At 37.7% G+C, this 22535-nt stretch overlaps 3 protein-coding genes across 6 annotated transcripts in view; 1 reads left to right on the top strand and 2 right to left on the bottom strand.

The window, feature by feature from the left end:
• The window catches only part of ntrk2a (neurotrophic tyrosine kinase, receptor, type 2a), a 52435-nt gene extending 48752 nt beyond the window's left edge, over positions 1 to 3683 (bottom strand). The window contains exon 1 of one of the 2 annotated variants that reach the window (XM_058785495.1): positions 3618 to 3683. The gene's annotated coding sequence lies outside the window, so the exon portion shown is untranslated. Of the gene's footprint in view, positions 1 to 3105; positions 3164 to 3617 lie in introns of those variants that run through there. The other variant, XM_058785494.1, reaches the window with a different exon arrangement.
• Positions 3684 to 4865: 1182 nt separating this feature from the next.
• On the bottom strand, positions 4866 to 7514 carry rmi1 (RMI1, RecQ mediated genome instability 1, homolog (S. cerevisiae)). 2 transcript variants are annotated; one of them, XM_058783714.1, is made up of 2 exons: positions 7445 to 7514; positions 4866 to 6977 (listed from the first exon to the last, which is right to left on the bottom strand). In XM_058783714.1, the coding sequence occupies exon 2, from the start codon at positions 6944 to 6946 to the stop codon at positions 5231 to 5233; it is 1716 nt and encodes a 571-aa protein (XP_058639697.1). In that variant the 5' UTR covers positions 6947 to 6977; positions 7445 to 7514; the 3' UTR covers positions 4866 to 5230. The 2 variants fall into 2 exon arrangements, with proteins under 2 accessions (XP_058639697.1, XP_058639696.1); XM_058783713.1 differs by having other exon boundaries at positions 4874 to 6977; positions 7243 to 7493.
• A 79-nt stretch (positions 7515 to 7593) lies between these two features.
• hnrnpk (heterogeneous nuclear ribonucleoprotein K) lies at positions 7594 to 21577 on the top strand. Of its 2 annotated transcripts, XM_058785144.1 has the most exons (16): positions 7603 to 7709; positions 8615 to 8721; positions 9498 to 9595; positions 9664 to 9720; positions 10327 to 10370; positions 11187 to 11259; positions 12732 to 12845; positions 12923 to 13051; positions 16012 to 16376; positions 16502 to 16555; positions 16692 to 16734; positions 18788 to 18800; positions 19227 to 19262; positions 19400 to 19461; positions 19537 to 19706; positions 20616 to 21577. In XM_058785144.1, the coding sequence occupies exons 2-16, from the start codon at positions 8664 to 8666 to the stop codon at positions 20644 to 20646; spliced, it is 1347 nt and encodes a 448-aa protein (XP_058641127.1). In that variant the 5' UTR covers positions 7603 to 7709; positions 8615 to 8663; the 3' UTR covers positions 20647 to 21577. The 2 variants fall into 2 exon arrangements, with proteins under 2 accessions (XP_058641128.1, XP_058641127.1); XM_058785145.1 differs by lacking the exons at positions 18788 to 18800; positions 20616 to 21577 and having other exon boundaries at positions 7594 to 7709; positions 19537 to 19643.
• Positions 21578 to 22535: the final 958 nt, after the last annotated feature.

Raw genomic sequence — 22535 nt, 5'->3', positions numbered from 1 at the left:
GCAGCGCGTCTTCTGAAGCACGAGCGAATTCGAGCGCGAGTCTATGATTCACAACAAGGGAAAAAATAGAAAGGGGTGGAAGAATTATGTGCAAAAAACGACTATAAACAATTAAAATGGCGCAAGAGCGTTAATGGAATTCAAAATGGATTTTAGTTAGGCTACTAACAGTTTTATATTATTATTATTATTATTAATAACATTATGTTATATACATTCTGAAAAAAAATCTGCACAAAACTGTATAATTTGAATGATTTTTTACGAATTTATTTTTTACAGGTGTTTTACCAGTATTTTGAATTTTACACGTCATTGCATTGTTTTAGAGTTAACAGAAATGTCCGTAAAATTAATGGATAATGTCGTGTGTAATGAGCTGCCAATACTTTTTCTGTTATTTTACGTGTTGTTTTTTTATAGCTTTTTTTTTATTATTTTATATATAGCTTGATAAAAGTCACGTACAAAACTGATAAGACAGCAGGTCTAGATATCCAATGCTATCTCACGACCAATTCGTACGTATTTTACAAGGTGGCTAATTCGTACGAATTTTTACGACCTCAGTCATTCGATATTGCAAGATTTGTAAACAGGTAGGTTTAGGGGCGGGGTTAGGAGCAGTGTTGTGGAAAGTTACTTTTAAAAGTAATGCATTACAATATTGCGTTACTCCCTAAAAAGTAACTAATTGCTTTACTTAGTTACTTTTTATGGAAAGGAATGTTATGTTACTTTTGCGTTACTTTCGCATTACTATTTAAATATGAGCAGGGCTTGATTGTTTGTTTTTAATATAAAAAGTTCTATTTATAGCAAATGTAAAAGCCCTTTCACACCAAAAGGTGTAATGAATAAACCTCAGGCTGAAGGAAAAGTAAATTAAGTAGAACGCAAGAGAAGAAGGTTCAACACTCTTCAACACTAAAAAACAATGAAGCACAATTGTTAGTTTATCTAAAGTCATTTTTGCTTATTAGTATGGTTGAACTGAATCATCAAAGGTCAGCAGCAAAGATGGGATTAGATACATTTGTGTTATTTAACATTTAATTATTGCAGATTTGCGTCATATTCTGAGTTTGCATTTCAATGTTTTCATTCATTTTGATGAATACTGAATCTGTTTTTTTGCCAGTCAGATGAATTAATGCACGTTCACATTTCGTCTAGAACTACAGTAACATCATGTTAACGCCTCTGTACTTCCAATTTCTCTCAACATGGGAATAGGAGGCTTCTCAGTGAATAAATGGGAAAACAAAGTAACTGGCGTTACCTTTTTGAAAAAGTAACTCAGATATTTTCTTGTAAATTAAAAAAGTAATGCGTTACTTTACTACTTCCTTGAAAAAAGTAATCTGATTACGTACCTCGCGTTACTTTTAATGCGTTACCCCCAACACTGGTTAGGAGTAGGTCATTTATACCAATTGGGGAACTCGTAAAATAGGCTACATACAACTGAGCAAAATTTGTACGAGTGAGGTCAAGTGACGAATTAGGCACCTAGTAAAATATGTCTGAATTGCCGTGAGATCGCGTCGCGAGATATCGGGCATCAGCGGACGCATTGGGCTTCACGTTTTTTTTTTTTTTATAAAAACATAGTGATCTTCAGTCACATGAACATTTCATGAATTGCCTACAATTCTGGGCTTTGTCAGCCATTAAAGGCCTCTTCACAAAAAGAACAATATAAGATAACTAAAAGGATAACTCGTCCAACACCAATGCACGATAAAATTGTGTTTATTAGGCCTATAAGAGCGAGCTGCTGATCTGTTGTCTGTCATTTTAAATGATCGAGCTCTTTAAAGCAGGATTGATTCTTATTGAAAAAAGGGTAGCTATTTATTTATTTATTTTAAAGGGGATAGTTAAAGTTCGCCCAAAAAATGAAAATGTTGTCATCAATTACTCATCCTCATGTTGTCCCAAATAGTTGCTGGTAGACAATAATGACTTCCATAATATATTTGTGTTCAACAGAAGAAAATCATTTGGTTTTGGAACAACAAGAAGGCGAGTAAGTGATGAGATTTTTCATTTTTGGGTGAACTATCACTTTAACTGTCAGTGAGCGGAAAATCAGGGCTAGTTGATTTGTAGACCAGCAAATTTTAATAAAGGATCTTACGATTTGTTTTGGTCACATGGTCAGTCATTTCTAATAAGTCGAATGACGACTTTTAGGCTGCGCCCATACATAAAGGTAATATGTGAAGCACTTTTAAATATATTGAAATATATTTTGAAAACATATTTTAAAAATGGATAGAACATAATGCTCATGTTGCGCGCGTGTGTGCGCGTTTTTATGAAAAGTCAGGACATAGATTTGTATAATGACAAAGGTATGACAGGTATTACAAGGTGAAAGTGACTTTTCAGGACATTGACCCATGTCCCCACTTTTCAAAACTCTTATATATCATAAAGAATGAGGTTTTTTGGGGGAAAGTTGAAATACACAGTCTCCTGTAAGGGGTAGGTTTAGGTGTAGGATTGGTGTAGGGCAATAGCACATACAGTAAGTACAGTATAAAAACCATTACGCCTATTGGATGTCTCCACTTTTCACAAAAACGAACATGTGTGTGTGTGTGTGTGTGTGTGTGTGTGTGTGCTTACAGGCTATTTGTGAAATTATATTCATGCCTCATATGATGTATTTTTAATCAATGTGTTTTTGCAATGCATTTTGTTTCTACACTACGTTTACCATTTTTGAAACTTTATATTATATTATATTATATTATATTATAGAATAGATGTCCTACATTCTCATTCAATTTAGGCCTACTATCCACTTATAAACAATATGTTATAAAGTTTCAGGACAAGTTTCTAATTATGTACTATTTATGCAAATGCTACTTAACTTTCACGTGTTTGATGGGCGCGCGCGTTGAACATCTGAGGCACATTTAAACTGGAGTGGAGGGAGTTACCATGGAAACGGGGCAGCATGATGACACACAAGCAACCTTTTGAGCAATTTTGCCGGGCAAATTTTTTGAGTTGCTTGCACTTTCCCATTGAGAATAGGTAACACATTTCTATCTGCATACTTATTTCGGACGTGGGCCTGTGTCTCACCTGGTTGCCCGCTGACGGCAACATTTCCCAAAGTTGCCTTGTCTATCAGTCTCACTCCTAACACAAAAGGCCTGTCGCCACCTAGAGTGAGTGAGCGACTCCTTTTATTGAACCAATTCGAGCCAATAAAAGGAGTCACTACACAGCAGCTCTCGCAACCCGTTACCGGGGTCACGAATCGTTCTGAGGACTTCAGGACTGACGCACGGCGCGGGAATATAAATCAGCGGTGAATTAGATGAGCGTGCGCGCGCAGTGGGAGTCTCGTGAAGGGGCAATTTACTGCGCACACAGTTGATGACACTCATGTATCTTTAGACCAAGACCATAAACCATAAAGATAAAGCTGTAGAATCTATATGATTAAGGCCAAGTCTACTATATGCTTGAATTTAACTGCTGGAGTATGAGATTACAAAAGACAAGACTTCATAATGAAAGCCCTGCCTATTCAACATTTTGTATTCTGGTCTTAAAGTGTTCAGACTCTTTTTCTGTGCATTTTTTCCTACCTTTTTGTAAACAGCAGGAAGAATAGCCTATATAGGAATTAGCTAGTTACTTAAAGGGTCTGTTTGGTATGTTCTTGCATAGCAATTTCATTCCACTGCTGCCATCTATTGGTGCCCGTTGGTATTTGTTTTAAGACAGCTGTGCCATAGACATGAATGACAGTGTAAAGAACAGTAACATACTGCACAAAGCCTGACCAGAATATTTTCTCATTAAATGCTTTTACCTACTAAAAAAAAAAAAAAAAAAAAGTCATCAACCTACATATACAAGTCCTCTTTTACACAATTAGAAACTGGACAAATTCCCTCCACTGGCCCTTGCCAATCATGGCCTCCTAATAATCCCCATCCACTTGATTGGCTCTATTTCTCTCTCCTCTCCACCTGTAGCTGATGTGTGGTGAGCGCACTGGCGGCGTTGTGCTGTGGCTGCCGTCACATCGTCCAGGTGCACGCTGCACACTGGTGGTGGTTGAGGAGAGACCCCCTTAATCCTGCTGATGGAAGACCAGCTAAGACCAGTCAACAGTTTTCACATTCATTCTTTTTTTTTGTTTTTTTATGTTTTTTTAGCAGGGCAGACAGAGATAATGATCTGTTCAACAAAAGGAGTGAGAAAATGCAACGCTTACCCAACAAAAATCTTTGTTGAATATCTTTGAAGAAATGTGGACCACGTGTGTCAAATTTTCCACGCAAAGAGAAAATGCTAATGTGAATGTGCACACAGATGATGACAATTATAACTTGTATGAGAAGGAAAAAATTTCTATGTAGGTTGTAGAAATTTCAATGTCATGTCAGCAAATGAGGCTACTTTTATTACAAAAGATGTATTGTACTTCTCTACCAGTTACAGGAATTGTATAATACACACACACACGTCTGGTTTGCTATCCTTGTGAGGACTCTCCAATGGTTTTTCTACTGTACAGACCGTATATTATATTGCCCTACACCAACCCTACACCTAAACCTACCCCTTACAGGAAACTTTATGCATTTTTAGATTTTCAAAAAACTTCATTCTGTGTGATTTATTAGCTTGTTTACCCGTGGGGACCTCAATTTAGGTCCCCACCGTGACACGAGTCCCCATGAGTCTGTGTGTATTCAGGTTAAAGTCCCTACCTGAATAGAAAAACAGGCACACACACAGAGATAGATGGATAGATAGACAGACAGACACACACACACACACACACACACACACACACATATATACAGTACTGTGCAAAAGTCTTAGACCACTAGTATTTTCACCAACAAAAAAAAAGGCTTCCATAGAAAGCACATAGCAGTCACCCACATTTTCTTCAATAACTGTAAAAATTAAAATTGTTCTAAGACAAAAATCAAATGATGTTTAAATGATCTTTCTAAATTTATTAAATCACATTCAAAGACATTCAAATATAAAAACAACAAAAATCAAACAAAAAACTATTTACAAAATATAACAGTGGATTCTGAAATATAACGGATATGAGTGAAGTGCATTATAAGCCGTTTTCTTCAGTCTGAGAGAACCAAAACGAGTTACTCTACTAAAATATCAACACAAACACTGTCAGATTAGGTTAAAAGAGAGCCCAGAGAATAAATACGGCTTAGTTCCTTCTCTCTTTCACTCTTTTCTGTATCTCGGAGCATTCCTTGTCGGTGAGCGGACTGACACACAACACAACTCCTCTGCCCGTCTGATCCACCTGCACGCTCATCATACAGCACATATCCACCAGCTCTCTTTGACAATGCAGAATCCCGCTGGCCACCTCACCGCGTCTTGCCAGGTCTTTCCGCAGCACTCGAGCCTCTGGTGCCGTGTAGCCGATGAGTTTGGCGAGCATGGCGTTGGACAGATCCACATCCAAGTACCCGGTTCCGTCTGATATGGTGGCCCCGAGTTCCCACACGCCACTACTACTGCGCAGATTTCCTTTGAGTGTAACAATGAAAGCTTGTAGTCGTAAAATCTGAACTTTGGCGGGCGGCCAGTGGCCAGCCTGTAGCATGCAGAGGTACGGTGGAGTAGGTGTCTCTCGTTCACAACCAGAAGATCCAGCTGTGTTTGTAGAGGAACTTGTAATAGATGTATGAGGAACTTCTTTGAAGATTCTGCTTTGGATGGTGGTGCCAAGCAGAGATTTGGAGTGAAAAGGCTGGCTTGGTTCTTCAGTTTTGGGTTGGTTGGGTAAGTTTGCTTCAGGTTCCTCAACTGCGTTTGTAGAGGAACTGGCAACAGATGGACAGACAGGAACTTCATTTAAGTTTCTGCTGTTAAGAGTAGTTCTGGAGTGAAAACTTAAAAGGCTTGGTTCTCCAATTTTAGGCTGGACTGCTTCAGGTTTGCATTCTAAATCTATTGGGCACATCACACTGTCCAGCTCTTCTAACGGGATGTCATCGAAGTCCTCAGGAACATCGTTCACCACATTTTGTGGAACATCGTCAAAATTGTCTGGAATACTTCTGAAGTCATCATCTGGAATTTCATCCATATCCCAGTCGTCTTCTCTGGAAATGGGTGCCGCTTGAGGACGGGGTTGCGACTGAGGTGGTCTGAAGGAAGCTTCTAAAGCCATGCTGTTGTAGCCGCTGTCAGCTATGTGATGATCTACTGGAGCCTCTACGCTGGCCAGGAGCTCCTGGTCATCCGGTTCCTCACCTTGTGGATTGTTCTCCTCAGGCAAACCGAGTGTCCCGCAAAGCACTCTGCGATGAGAGTAAATCTCCAAAAGCTGTTCCACCTCCCCACCCAAGACCTTCACGTTCTCTGCTTTCAAGAGCAACACCCCGAGACGGACAACGATAGGACCGACCAGCTGTAGCTTTGTCCCGGGTGGCAGGTTGGTGCTTAAGGCCGGGATGGGCCGGTATTCCATGCCCTCCAGACTCTGCACTCCATCCGTGAGCTGCAACATCAACATACGCGTGGGCTTGGCCTCCCACGGCCGCTGTGTTTCCGGCGTAACCGCCGAGACTTGATCATTGGAGCAGTCGGTGCCCCGAATACGCTGCAGTTGAGTGTAGGCAGGCTGGCTGACGTCTAGTAGGGAGTCCATCTGAAGACAGTAACAGCTGTTTAGTTCTGTTTTCTGTGCCTCGGATAGTCTTTCGGGGAGCACCGAGTGGGACAGATCTCGCAGGTCAGTCAGCAGCCATTGCTCCAGGACGCGCTGATTCAGCAGCGACTGAGGCATGGGTATGCTTTCCGCGTCCTCCTTTATCCAGTTCACGCAAGCGTCCAGCCAGGCATGAGGGACCTGGATGTGCCATTGAGAACGCAGCCATGCCTGGGTAACCTGGACTTCACCCACTGACATCTTCTCACTGTCCCGAGCATTACAGCATCAACTGTTAAACACAGAAAGAGGCAAATGTGTATTAATGATTTAAGAATTTAGTAAAGACTTTTTAAACTAATGCAATTTTTAAAACATTTTAAATCTAAGGCTATCAAATTATTAAGTTTGTCGTTTGTAACTATGCCTTTTAAATTACACACACACACACACACACACACACACACACGTCAGTCAATTAATTACTTAGTAATGCATTAAATCCAACACTGCAATTTACAATCTTTTTTTATGAATAGATAAAGCAGACACCTTACCAGACAATCACACAAGCAGGCCGCATGGTGTCTAATTTGAGAACGCCACTTCGTTCTAGTGAGGGGCTACTGAGTGTATTGGTGCCATAACCTACACTACAGGTTTTCTTGTGACTCCTTAACAGCGACTAATTTACTTTTTTTAATACTTCATTGAGTAACTTGCAAAAAAAATAAAAATAAAAATACACATCACATTTACCTCAAGTCAAAAAGAGACTGCGCTTTGCGAAAATATACCAAGCAGTCGTGCTAGCCAATCATAAAAAGCGTTCTTAAAAGATTGACGTTTCTTTTGACCAATGATTATCCGTGACACTTCTGGAGTTTCGGTTGGGCTGCAGTTTGGACCAATCAGAGCGCGTTTCTTTTGTGGAGGGAGGCGCTTTCATTGGTCCGCGCTACAGCGGCGCTAGAAAGATTTAGTGCGTCATTGTTGTTGCGAAGGGGGAGTACGACAGGAACAGGTCGGTAGATACATTTCCTGATACAAAAATCACTTTATCGTTGGTTTTACGCAAGTAACCAGTACGTTCTTGTGTCAAACAGTTTCACAATCCTAAATTATTGAGGTACTTTTTCGTGCACGCGGCCGCAATTTGTGTTATGTTTTCTTGCGATAGCTAGCTTCATCTCTGTTAGCTAAAGGAAACTAGCAACCATAATCATCTAACGTTAGCGTAATTTCCACAGCTGCTATAAGAAGTGTGTACGTCTTTTCTACTTATTTTACTATATTTCTTTTTACCACGAGGCGTAATAAATACGAGTATTCTTGATGATAGAAGACACTTTTTTGGTAGTTAGTTAGCTCGTTAGCTTCCTGAAACTCTATTGTTAATTAGCCAGTCAGGCAGCTGATCCAGTACAGGAAGATGGCGACTAACAAATTCATTTTACAGTAATCAAACACAGCGAGCTTCTTATCTAGACAGCATCATCGTTGGAAATCATTTGGCGAATAGTTTGTGCATCACAGGCGAGTTTGAACGTTCATATGCCCTTGTGGTGTACACAGTGCTGTCTAGGTAGGCAGCCTAATAGGGTTTGATACACAACCCAAGTGTAGGTTTGTTTTCAAACACTTTACCAGGCAGTAAATAGTTGAATAGTGATCGTAGTTGCATTGCAATACATTGTTGGAGAACAGCTACCAGAACATTTAGTTTTAGTTCTGCTTTTGCATAACGTTAACTCATATAGTTGTTTTTAATTCTTCCTCCTCATGTGTTTTGCCCCAATCATGCTCAGCAGACAAAGAGCACTGTTCATTCTGATAAGATCATTAAAATGTTTATACACACAAGCTTGGGACTAGCATCCTATCAGGTCATATAATATTTTCATTCATGCACTGTGGATTTTCCCTTAGGCATACGTTTGGACAGAGAGGGCTGTTCATCTCAACTTGTAGATAGATAATGGATCCAGAAAATGACCCACAGGAAGAGGAAACTTTCAGCAACAAAGAGAGTAATGGTAAGATTCAATGATTTATTATTATTTATTTTATTTATTTTAATTTTAAAGGCAAAATAAAATCAAAATGGAACCAAATTAATGAATGTTATTGTGCATAGTTTAAAAAAAAATCTTTTTAATCATCCATATCTTCCCACTGGATAAAATTTCATCCTACTTTTCTCGTGCAGCATCAGTCTCAAGGAGGACAAAAAGCACCATAATGCAATAATACAATGACTATGATCGAGAGATGAACAAATAAATGTTCTAGAAAAGCCTGATGGGTTATTTTTGATACTCGCATTGTAACATGATTTTTTTTGTTTATTATGTATGGGAAATCAAGTAAACCTAAGCTGCTTCAGACCAGTAAATGTTCATTGTGAAACAGTAAAAAAAAGTTATTTTTTACTATTATAAAAACATCATTAAATATTTCACAGCAAAAAAAACACACCTGGAATTTTTACAATTATACTAAAAGACCTTTTACTTCCTAAAAGGTGTTAACTATCAATCAGACGACAGAAGTTGTGTAGTAGATTGTGAGCAACAGGTTTTTCAGCAAAGTTCTGATCTTGTTGATAATTTAGAGGCCTTAGAAATGTGCATGTCAAATATGATACAGCAGGCTTTATAGGGTTGAAGCTGCCATGAAATGAAAAATTTCATGAAAGAACCTATTATAGATCGTTTCATTAAAAAAAAAAAAAAATTATCAAAATGTCATAACGCACTACAAAAGAAAGATCTGTCGCTACTTCTGTTTCATTGCAACAAATGGATTTCAGGTAAGCGTTCCGCTGAGGATATGGATGAGGACAAGCCTCATAAGCGATCCCGAAATTCTGACGACATGGTGGAGCTTCGAATTCTGCTACAGAGCAAAGTAAGTCGCTGATTTTCCCAATTAGTTTCTCTTGCTGTACCGCAGTGCTGATCGACTTTTTTCTCCAGAATGCTGGAGCGGTGATTGGAAAGGGTGGGAAGAATATTAAAGCTCTGCGCACAGATGTGAGTACTCTTCCGTTTAGTTTGCACATTCTCACTCTTTCCATGCACATAAACTATGGTAGGTGGAGCTCACATGTCTGTAGAACTGGGTTATATTTTAGAATATGTATTAAAGCCACTTTAAAATCATCTCAGTCCAAGGACAAAAAATAGATTTTGTGGAACCAAGGCAGTTTGTGTTACAAAAGCAGTGCTTTGTATCATAAATACCCCACATTCTACTGTACTCTTTAGTTAAGTGAAGAGTATATGAATCTTTGATACTGGCCTAGTACATATTCTCATAATCTCTGTTCCTCTCCTGTTCTCCATTCTCCTCCAACATTATGAGAATTGAAAGTCACACTGAAAGTGTTTCCAATTAAAAAATGTATTCCTTTTCCACTCCCTCTCCCCTTTTCCTTGTTTTTTTTGTTTTTATTTTTCTGTTCATTTTTGGCCAATTCCCATATTCCGGATCGACTCGTACCGCCCACCTGCGTTGCCGCCTGACCTCCTGACTCCCTGGTTGGCCACACCCATAATCGCGCCCTTCCTATTGGGCGGCTTACTTGATTGACATCCGTGTGCTTGATTGCTCTGGGTGCTTGGCCCCGCCCCCTGCAGTACAATGCCACTGTGTCAGTCCCAGACAGCAGTGGGCCCGAGCGGTACGTGCCACTCAGATACTCCAACCTCCAAGTCATATCAGCTCTGTTATTGCCAATATCAGAACTGTTTTAACATCCTTAATGTACAAAGTACTCCCTAACTGCCATGAAACATGAGTATGATGCTGCCATGACTATCTATATTAACTGTTTTGCTATGTTCAAATGCCTTTTCTGTCATTGTAAGGAAACCCTTTCCCACCCTGTTTCCCTCTCCAACAACAGAAACTTCTCTGAAGTAGCTTTTTTTGTACCTTTGGGAAATGTACTTTCTCCACAGTTCTCATTTGAAAAGTTTCTTGCTAATACAAAGCTGAATTTATTGAGGGTGAAGGGGCAGTGTAAATTACATTTCTCCCTTTTGTCCGTTGTATTTCATTGTTGTGTTTGACTTTTGAACTTTACTCCACTCCCGGTCTGTTCATCTGTCTCTGCTCTTTCTGCCTCTTCTCTGCTGGATCTCCTGGAGCTCCTGCTTCATTCATGTTCATCTCTGCCATTGTATCTGTCTCTCTGTGCTTGGTCACCCCTCTATCAGATTTAATCTCCTTTCTGTCACACTGCATATCTGACCTTCCCTGTATCTTGACATTTCAGCAACGGGAAGGAGCTTCAGTTTGTTTTTCTTTGTTTTCCTGTGTTCTCTACTCCCCTTTGACAAAGGAGGGCATGACCCCGTGACTCTTTGGGGTCTGTGTCCTCTCTTCACTGTTAAATGCACTAACAAAAGCACTGATGGTACTCTTTGGGCTGTATGTATTGCTAATATCGGTTCTCTTCTCTCTTCTCGTGGAATGCAATTCATTACTTTGACAGAATCCTAAGCATCAGTGCCGATATTGCCACAGTAGCTGAGATATTGCTGAAGGTCATACCTACTCTGGAAGAGGTGAGTTTGTCTTTTGTTTTATTTTTTCACACAATTCAAATGAGTCAACAAATTATTTTTTTTTTTCAGTTTGTTCAGCATTGAAGTTTAACTTTATAAAAATGATTAATTTATTAATTATATTTATTAAACATGAATTGATATGAAAAAAACCTGGTAACACTAACTAACTGCTAACTAGTTGCTTATGAGCATGCCTATTATTAACATATTGACTGTTTATTAGTGCTTGTAAAGCACATATTCTACATCACTAAACCCTACCCAATACCTAAACTTAAAGGGATAGTTCACCCAAAAATGAAAATTAAGCATATATATATATATATATATATATATATGCACCATTCATTCATTTACTCACCCTCAGGTCATCGTAGGCGTGTCTGACATTCCTCTTTCAGATGGACTAAACGGTTTATAAAATTTTAAGAATCGACATTTTCTTAAACTTAATGCGTCGTTTCGCTTCAGAAGTCCTTCATTAACACCCCGGAGCCGTGGAGTAGTTTTGCAATGGATGGGTACTTTTTTTTTTTTTTTCTGATTCAGAAACAGGGGCACCATTCACTGCAATTATACAGACTGGAACAGACAGGACAATGTTGAATATAACTCCGAATGTGTTCATCTGAAAGAGGAATGTCAGTAAATCTTTGGCTAATTTTCATTTTTGGGTGGACTATCACTTTAACAACTACCTTACGAACTATAATAAGCAACAAATTAGGAGTTTATTGAGGCAAAAGTTGTAGTTAGTGGTTTGTTAATGGCAAGAATTGGACCTTAAAATAAAGTGTCCGAAAACCTTCATATATATATATATATATATATATATACACCTATAATATACAATAGAATATACTTTTACATGTCTATATACATTTATATATATTTAAAAAAAATGTATGACTGAAGTATTTCTAAAACATACAAAAAATCCTTAAATATATTCCTTAATTTTAAAATTAATTTTAATATAATTTTTAAAAGTATAATGTATATTTTTAAAATATATACATTGGTCTTGGTCATATTTAAAAATGTTTAGGAAAACTTTGATTATTTTTTTTTTCTGCAGCTTACTTTGTTCCATTATTTTTAGATGCTGTTCCAAAATCAAAGTATGCTAATATAAACAGTACTTTCTCATCTAGGGGGTGAAACTCTTAAGCTCCATTCACACCAAGATTGGTAACTATAAAGATAACGATATTAGCGTCCACACCAGTGAACGATACTGTCTGTTTATTCTAAGTGCAGGCTCTTAGTTTCAAAATATATTCCTAACAGAGAAGTTCTGCATGCGCTGTGGTTAAAACAATGCTTTATTTGGTCGGTATACGTGTGTCGAACCAAAAAACCGAGAAGTTATTGAAAAAACCCCTACCGAAAATTTTCAGAATGAATAAATGGTATGTTACATTATATTTGAATGACATTTAATTTTCCTCTCTGATTTTATTGGACAGTATCAACATCATAATGGTGTCGACTTTGACTGTGAACTGAGGCTGCTCATCCATCAGAGTCTAGCTGGGAGCATCATTGGAGTGAAGGGCGCCAAGATCAAGGAACTTCGTGAAGTAAGACATTGAGAAGAGAATTTTGAACTACAAATTATGAATTTCCTGTGCTGATCAAAACTTTTTCTCTCTTCCAGAGCACCCAGACCACCATCAAGCTCTTTCAGGAGTGCTGTCCTCAGTCCACTGACCGCGTGGTGCTCGTGGGGGGCAAAGCGGAGCGGGTGGTGGAGTGCATTAAGACCATGCTGGAGCTCATTGTGGAGGTCAGATTCAGACAGTTTGTTAGGGCTGGCCAAAAAAAGAAAATCGATTTTTCGATTAATCATTTTTTTAAATGACGTCGATTTCCATATCGATTCTCAAAAGCCACAAATCGATTTTTTTCCCGATATTTATTTCAGCAAACATTTAAAACGAGATCGGATGAATGTGAATCTTATCTTTAGTCTTCTCCACTAGATGTCACCCTCTTAAGGCCCCGATATACTGCAAATGAAGTTCGTTTTTGTTTGGGGGCAAAAAGAAGTTCGATAAGGCTGAGCGACGGTATACTGTTTTCGAATATTCCAACACCCCCGCGCTTCTGGAGGCGGGGTGTAGATTAATGTAAACGTATCGCGATGCTCGCGCGTCTGCCCTAAACACAACAACGATGCAATGAAGGTGTATCTAGGTCTTTTATTAAACTGGATAAATTATTACATGTTTTTATATTTTACGTGTTGTCATAATTTGATCAAAACAAAGGTTTATTATTGTATGTTCTTTTGGCATTTCATTTATTGTATACCTTTTAAATTTGCTTATTGAAAGAACAACAGCAGCAGTATGGTGTAACATTTATTTGAAACGCATGTATTTGGTACCTGCTACCTTATATCTTTACTCTTACATTTCATTCTTTTCATGGCTTCGGAAAACTTGCATCTGATGCTTGTCTACGTCGCTTTTTGCATAACTCCGGGTCATCGGCACCAAACTTCGTTGCAATTTCTTTCTAGGAATGAAATGTTTTCTCTGAATCTTTAAAGTCTCTCTGCGAGCGATCGTACAGGTGCAGATATATCTGTGGCAGCTCAGCTATTCGACGCAGTGTATTTATGTTAGTGACTTGGAGATATTGTTCTCCTGCCTGACCTTGAATGAGGAACGAACTGGGGGAAAAATTTGCGCGTCAAAGAAGGTGCAGTTCTAGAACACACCCACCAATTTGCGTAATCACCACGGACCAATGGTAGCTCTAAGGTGTTTAGGAGCCAAAACGAATTCCCCCAGAAAGTTCACTTTGGTGAGCTGTTTCGAAATGCCAAAACAAACTTTTTTTCGGCCTGATTTTGTTCGAAATGACGCCATATAAGTTCGTTCTTCGACTTCGTTTGAAGTATATCGGGGCCTTTATTTACGTTGCGCGATGTTATAACAGAAAGCCTGTCATTCATTCAGTGCTTATCATGGTGGAGATAGTGTTGACAAGAACAAAGCAATATGCCTGATTTGCAATGCTCAGGTGAAATTCTATAGTAATACTACAAATCTGTGGAAGCTTTTGACATCATGCGTAAGGCGCCATGATTTCTGCAATGAATGAATTAATGGCGGATGGCGCAACGCACTTTTTTTTGTGTAGTTTTGTTTACTACACACCAGAGGTCGCGTTAACTGAAAATTCTCCGTCATTGATGGAATTTTTTTTAGCAGTGACAGAAAAATCTGAAGGCCGTCCGTCACTTTGGCAGATTACACACACTGAGTGTGATCTATTGTAATTTATAACTATAATTCCCACCCCTGTCCAGTTGGTGGCGAGTGCGCTCCAAGTGAGGCAGCAGAGCGCGCGATCGTCTCCAGAACAAAAATAAAGGTCTTTTCTCTTTTGCTTTGTCAAATGTCTTTGATTCCGCACAGGCAAGTATAGTAAAGCGAATCGCTTGATCTGAGGTGTCTACAGCGATCTATCACGCCACGGTATTTATTGCTTGAATTTCCTAATAAAATGGACAGAATTTGAAACCTGAGACTGCATTTCATATCAAAAGTAACAATGCACAAAGCTTAGCCGATTGCCTAACGTTACTGTGCATTCATCAAATGAAAACGGCATCGATTGGGAGTTAAGAAACGATATTGGTTCATAAAAATAAAGATCTATTAAAACAGAGAAATCGGTTTTATTTTATTTTTTTTATCCAGCACTAGCATATTTTGTTGTTTTAAGTGTCCTCCACTGTCACTGACGCGGTCTCTGTTCATCTGTTCTCTTCTTAAATAAATAAATGCATAAGGCAATATGCTCGTTCTTTAGGTTCATTATTAAAAATGAAAACGTGAACAAAAATAAAAGCAATTAAATGGGTTATTATAATTAAAATACGAAAATTAAAATGACTGGTAATAATAGATTATGACAGAATTTTTACGACCCTGTCCGTAAATGGCGCATAATATTAAAGTCTAACGCAACCTTTTCTACACACATACTAAAGCGTGGGTGACGCTTGCGGTGTTTTCAGCTTCTGCCAACTCTCTATATGATGATATGAACATACGAATATCATCTCCAACTGCTCTGAGAGTCATTTCATTAACACTTTACCATTTAATTTGAGAAAATTACTGTCATATCACATACACAGCAGCTGCAAGTTGCAAGGGCAACCCGTCAAAATAAAAGTTTAGTTTAACGTGCAGAAACTGTGTCAGAAATATATCACTATTTAGCAGTCTTAAGACTCAATGTAACGTGTGCTACTACTACTAATAAATATTAATAAGTCTTTATTTTTAAAGGAATAATCACATTTACAATTTTAATAGTAAACCTATGTTGTGCAGCACTTTGTTTGCCAAAACAATAAAAGGGTTTAATTTTCATTTGATGAGGATAAATTAAATTGATGTGTTATGCCTTCATCTGATTACCAGAAAAATTAAGAAGATCATTTTATTGGGCCTTATTATTGTTTAAAAAAGGACTCTATAAAAAGAATAGTTTTAAAATGCAGGCCTGTGGCTCTTAATTTCTTTTTATTAATTCACCATTTGTAAACTGATGTTTACTGTTCATTTTTTAGAAATATCAATAACATTTGTATTAAAACTATATTCACTGAATGTAACCAAAAAAATCAAGAATAGAATCGGGACAGCTGAATCGATACCCAGCCCTACTGTTTGTCCAGGTGTCATTAGACATGTTTCTCATGAACTCTCCCTGTCTCTCCAGGCTCCCATTAAAGGTCGAGCTCAGCAGTACGACCCTAACTTTTACGATGAGACGTATGACTACGGCGGCTTCAGTATGATGCATGAAGATCGGGGCCGTCGGCCTATGGGCGGCTTCTCCTCGAGGGGGCGTGGTAGCAGTGGCGGCAGCAGCGGAGGTGGAGGCGGCGGTGGCGGCGGTGGCGGCGGCGGCGGCTTTGATCGGATGCCCCCCAGCGGAGGCCGTGGTGGCCACCACATGCAAAACAGGAGAGACTATGATGACATGAGCCCACGCAGGGGCCCCCCTCCTTCCCAGAGAGGGGGAAGAGGAGGGAGTCGTCCTCCACGAAACATGCCCATGGGACCCCCACACCACAGGAGAGGGTGAGAATATACTTATGTCATCTATTTTTGGTTTAAACCGAGAATTTTAATTTTGGTTTATCATTAAGTATTGATATGTGTTGACTGACAGTTTATGGATGCTGTATGTCTCTTTATTGTGACAGTGATGATCAGTACTCCTACAGCTCCCAGCGTGGCCACATGGATGAACGGCGGCAGTAAGTTCTTTATCTGGATCTGCATTGTTTAAATTTTCCCTTGTTATTAGTCATGTTGGCTTTGTGTTGTGGAACAGTATTTGTGATAATAGGATGAGAGATTAGCTTATTGTCGCTTTGCTTTTTTTCTCTCCAGTGGGGAAAGACGAGGACGCAATGATCGTTATGGAGGCAGCATGGTCAGTATTCAGTCTTTTTGTAATTTTATTATGTTTAGTTCAGTTTCAAGACATGGCTCACAAAACTAGATCTGTTAAAAATCACAGGTCATGTTACTTCAAGTCACCATGAAATCAAAATGGACAATTCTTATTTTTTGCAATGTTCATTATGAATAGGGTTGTAACGGTATGAGATTTTCACGGTATGATAATCGTCTCAGAAAATATCATGGTATCACGGTATATATTACACAATAATTCTTATCAGTAACAATGACTCTTAAAAGAATAAGAAGTTATTTGAGTGAACAAATCCTTTATTGCAACAAACTTGAAACCATTTTAATGAAAGTCTCCCTTGTTTTTTTATTTTTTTTATTTTAAAAATAAAGCTATAAGCCTCTTGGAATTGCTCCGTTTATGTATATTTATAATCACACTTTAACATTTTAATTAATGTTTTCAAATATTATCAAATTAAAATTTAACAACTTATTTTTGGCAAAGTGCTGCACAACAGCGGTATACTAAGTTAAAACATTGACAAATGTGATATTCCTTAAATAATGTTTAAATAAATTAATTATTATAAAGATTATTATTATTATTATTGTTGTTGTTGTTATAAATTTTAAGTACATTGTACAATGCTAATATATTTCTGCCATGACTTCAAGTTAAATTGAACTTTTATTTTGACGGGTTGTAGCGGACCTTTGAGTTTCAGAGTGTATTTGACAATGGTTTGTCTCAAATAAAACTGGGAAATGCTTATTTAGGTTTTCTCTCAGAGCAGCTCTGCTGATATTCATGTTTATGTAGACGCTGAAAACACCATTAGTGTCATGTATGCATACTTGAGTATGTAGTAGATAAAACGGCGCCACTCATATTTTACATTTATGCATTTAGCAGACGCTTTTATCCAAAGCGACTTACATTGCATTCAAGTTACAGTTTATACATTTCTATCAGCTCTTGCTTTCTCTGGGACTCAAACCCATGATCTTGGCGTTGCTAGCGCCATGCTCTACTATTTGAGCTACAGGAAAGCTCATATCTTTTGATTTATCCATCCATCAGATTGCGCGTTTTACGTGTCAACCTCATTAATGTTCACAACTACACCGGGTTTCCCTCTGCATCATGGAAATTACACGGCCTTTTAACTTGTTATAAATGCGACATACCTTTATTTGCACGGAGGGATGGTGTCCGCGAATATGAGCGAACATGTTGGATGTATTGCCTGCTTTTGCAGCCACTTTGCGTCCACATTTTTTGCTTTTTGGATCCGTCCTCAAGGACAGCCCCGCGTTTGTTTTTTTTCTTTTATATCCGAAGTATTCCCATACTGCAGATTTTAACTTTTTTTCGGTGGGGGATGGAGATTAGATATAATCTCTGTCTCTGCCATTTCCTCCGCTGCAAGTGCTTGTAAGCAGCCACGTGAATGCAGAGTGAAGCAGCCGAAATAAATTGCATATGCGCGGGTTAGAGATTTTTTTTTTTTCATGAATCTTTTTTTTTTTTAACCGTAGATATGTAATTGTTTACGGTATGATAACCGTGCATGTTCAAACCGCGATAGGCCGTCATACCGGTATATCGTTACAACCCTAATTATGAATGATTTATGTGTACATTTAAAAAAAAAAAACAAAGCTTTTAATATTTATTTCAAAGCATTAACATGTCCAAATTTTGCTACTACATCTCTTTGATGACGTGTGTACCTGGGCAATAAGACTGTCCAATAGATAGATGAGTTTCAATGCTCCAGCAACCAGCAGTCACATGAAACGATCACAACAGTTAGTAAACCACAACGATCTAATCAATTCTCGATGGCCAAAATTAAGTATTGCCCTAATTTTTTTTTATTATTATGAGAAGCCATTTTATACAGAAGTCCATTATTACCACAGAATAAAAAAATAAAAAAAAGTAATTGCTTTTTTTTTTTTTTTTTTATCTCAAAACTGACTTTTTTTTTTTTTCTTCTTAGTGTAAACATTTGTGTTTGAGGTTTTTGATTCTCACATCTCTTCTCTTCTCTCTTATTTTGCAGAATGATGGATACGGTAAGTTTGTCTTTAAATACATGCTAAATGAATAAATGCTATCTGGCTCAGGCTTTTTTTTTTTTTAATTAAAAAAAAAAAAATTTCACCTTTTAAGTCATGTTTAGCCTCATCAAGGCCTTTGAAAACCTTTTATCAGCTACTGACGCACTTGCTCGGGCTGAGCACTAGACAGAAAGATCATTAGAACAACATGTGAAGCAACCAATTTATTTTCTTTACATGCTGTTTAAGGATGATTAAATAATGAAAAAGAAAGTTTTTTTTTTTTACAGATGTTTCTGATTTAAATATTTACTGAGTGAATTCAACTAAATTGAGACTCTGACATTGAAAAGACTATCAAAAGAGTGGCCCAGTTTACACAAGTCGTCTTCATCTTTACCAAAGGGTATTTACAGTTTCTTTTTGTTTTTCTCAAATCAGACAGCAATTCATCTTGGGATTCCTCTTATCAGTCTGGTAAGTATTCCATCCTATTATAAAGAAGGCCAGCTGACTTTTTAAAAATTTTTAATTTTTTTTAATTCTCCAGTAATTGTAAATTACTGTAACTTGTAAATCTCCCATTATGATGATTTCCCTCTCTTTATGTTCAGGTGGAAGGAGCAGTTACAGTGAAGGTCCTGTGATCACCACACAAGTGACGATTCCTAAAGATGTGAGTAAATCACTCGTAATGCGATGCGCTTTACACATGAAACACGTGTTTACCTCCCTCTGCTGTGATTCTCAGCTGGCGGGATCCATCATTGGTAAAGGCGGTCAGAGGATCAAGCAGATTCGTCATGAGTCCGGAGCATCAATCAAAATCGACGAGCCCCTGCAGGGTTCTGAGGACCGTATCATCACCATCACCGGAACCCAAGACCAGATCCAGAACGCTCAGTACCTGTTACAGAACAGGTGTGTGACACCTTCAACGACTTCAGCAGTTAGTGTTGTCAAACGTACTGGGACTTCAGTACGAAGCCTACAATTTCAAAGACATAACAATGCCAGCCTTTCCGCAGAGCAAGCTAAAACACAACACTTACATTTAAAAGTGTAATCCAGCATTTTCTCTCAAAAAATCCTGTTGTCATCGGCACACAATGAATCTCGGTAGCCTGGGCATTGAAGGATCCATCAGTTGTATCCTTTATACCCTGAGAAACGAAGGAGGCATTTTTTGAGGCCGCGTTTGAAGGAGCCTTCGAATTGGGACAGCCCTTGACGCACTGTGGTGACGCAGCTAATGTGTTTTGCAGTGTTGAGCTTTGTCGCCAATCACAGACATGTTTGTTGAGCACATGAACACAATGGCCAATGGAAATCGGCTTCATCGATTATAAACAGGGTTCCTGTGGGGTCTTAAGTCTTAATTCACCCTTAAAAAGGTCTTAAATCAGAGCAGAAACCCTTAAATTCATATCTATGAAGGAAAAAAAATGGTAACACTTTAGAATAGGGAACACACATTCACTTAACTATTAAGAGTTAACTCCTACTTTGCTGCTTATTAATAGTTAGTAAGGTAGTTGTTAAGTTTAGGTATTGGGCAGATTAAAGTACCTTAAAAAAGGTCATGCAGAATAAGGCATTAGTATGTGCTTTATAAGTACTAATAAACAGCCAATATGCATGTTAATAAGCAACTAGTAATAAAAAAACAAATAAATAATTACAATAGTTTTTGCTGTGGTAGTGAAATTGGTACTGAGAGTCATAGATGTTTACTGGTATTGGTAGAGACTACTGAAATGGTACTCTAATCACTGTGAGCTACAGTATTGTTGCTGACTGATTGTTTCTCTCACATGTTTTGTTCTCCAGTGCTCTGCACCTCTTGGGACGCCAGAACTAACCAGCCCACCTTTCTCAGGATCTCCATCCAGCTGCAGCTCAAGTCCGGTCACCACGTGATGGCCTGACACACGACGTGTCCCTGTCTGTCACCTTCATAGGAACGAATCATAGAATCGTATGAGCCCGAGCCCTTTGGTTGTCCTTGATTGTGGATTTTGTGGGATTGTTTTTATTTTTTATTTTTATTTTTTTGCTTTGTTTTTATAAATCTTAATTTTATATGGGCCAACTCTCACTTCACAGAAATCTTGGATTAGCAGATAACTGCTGTTCAACAGGACATTGTTGTTGTTTTCCCTTTTGGAGTGAATATTTTGTGAGTTCTGACATTTTTCCACTATTCCAAACTCTTGATCCAGAATGTACACAGTTTTTGTTTAATTTTTTTTTTTTTTTACACCTTGTTTTTCTGAGCGTTCTAAAATGGCATTAGATAGAGAATGAAATGTAAATATCCAATGATACTATGGAAAATGATTACTATGGACATATGAATATATCCTTTACTTTCTCTGTTCCATGCGTGTAATGTTTTATCCTCAGAAATGCAGATAATATTTTCACCAGGTACTGAAGGCTTGCAGTACTTTTTTTGTACGTCTTTTCTCCTGTCTGTTGCTGGGTTTTTAGAATCTAGTGTTCAAAAACTTTGCTCTACCTCTGGAATTTTTTGTAGGTCTGCCATCCTAAAAGAAGGCCCACAATCATTTTTTTTGTTTTGTTTTTTTTTTAAGAAGAGAAGAAAAAAAGTGGATTTGAAGTTTTAGACTATATTTGTGTCAGAGCAGGATGATAATTCTCACGCTCCTATTCTTTGTTTTATTTTTCTTATCTTTATTTTTTTACTCAAATTGTCTCTAAAGTTCTCCAACCAGGCACATTTGTAGAGTTTGTCATTTGTCTGAAATAATAAAGGAATTGCCATTTTTTCCAGCGTGGTATGATTTTTAAATAGTGTCAGTATTGTATAATGAAAATCATGATGTCTGGACAAATTAATTAATTAATCAAAAACCTATACCAACAGTATAGGCCTACTTCACAAATGTATTTAAATATGATGTTTTTGTGCACTTGTCCGAATGAGACTTTGCATTATACTAAACTACTGGCTGTGGTGGGATGTGCTTATTTATTGTGAAAATAATGTAGGCACTAAAACAGGCTTAATTTTCTATATGCAAAATAGAATTTTCAGATTTTGATTATAGGATGACATACTGTCCAGATCTGTTTCATTTTTGTGTGAGATTGATTAATTCTCATTCTATAAAATGTCATTGTATGGTGTATTATTAATACACCATACAATCTAAATAATTAGAAAGGATGTTGAAGATTGCAGGCATGTAAAAAAAAAAAAAAATTGAACACTTGGACCTATTGCAGTAAATTTAGTCCTGTGCTCCTCTGTTATGCAGTGGAAAATGTGAAAAGTTCAACTGTTGCCTCAGACATTTTTGCACTTTGGCCGACAGTAATCTTTATGGCTTCACACCTTGTTTATGATAAAGAAAAGTTCAGATATTGTCTGACAGTTTTAATTATAGCATGCATAAACATTAATTTAGTAGTTAAGACCCCCTGTGGTGAAAATCACGTTTTTAATGGTAACACTTTACAATAAGTTGCTATTTGTTAACAATTAGTTAATGCATTAGCTAAAATGAACTAACAATGAACAATACAGCATTTATTAATGTTTGTTCATGTTAATTTAGCATTTACTAATACACCATGAACTAACATGAATAACTGTATTGACATGAACTAAAATTAACAACAATTAATAAATGCTGAAAAACTTGTTCATTGTTAGCTAATGCATTTACTACTGCTAACAAATAGCACCTTATTGTAAAGTGTTACTTTTTTAACGTTAATTTT

Source organism: Onychostoma macrolepis, chromosome 08, assembly GCF_012432095.1.
Source record: "Onychostoma macrolepis isolate SWU-2019 chromosome 08, ASM1243209v1, whole genome shotgun sequence".
NCBI classification, from domain to species: domain Eukaryota; kingdom Metazoa; phylum Chordata; class Actinopteri; order Cypriniformes; family Cyprinidae; genus Onychostoma; species Onychostoma macrolepis.
Note: the sequence above shows the minus strand (reverse complement) of the source record. Positions and strands in the feature narration are given on the sequence as shown.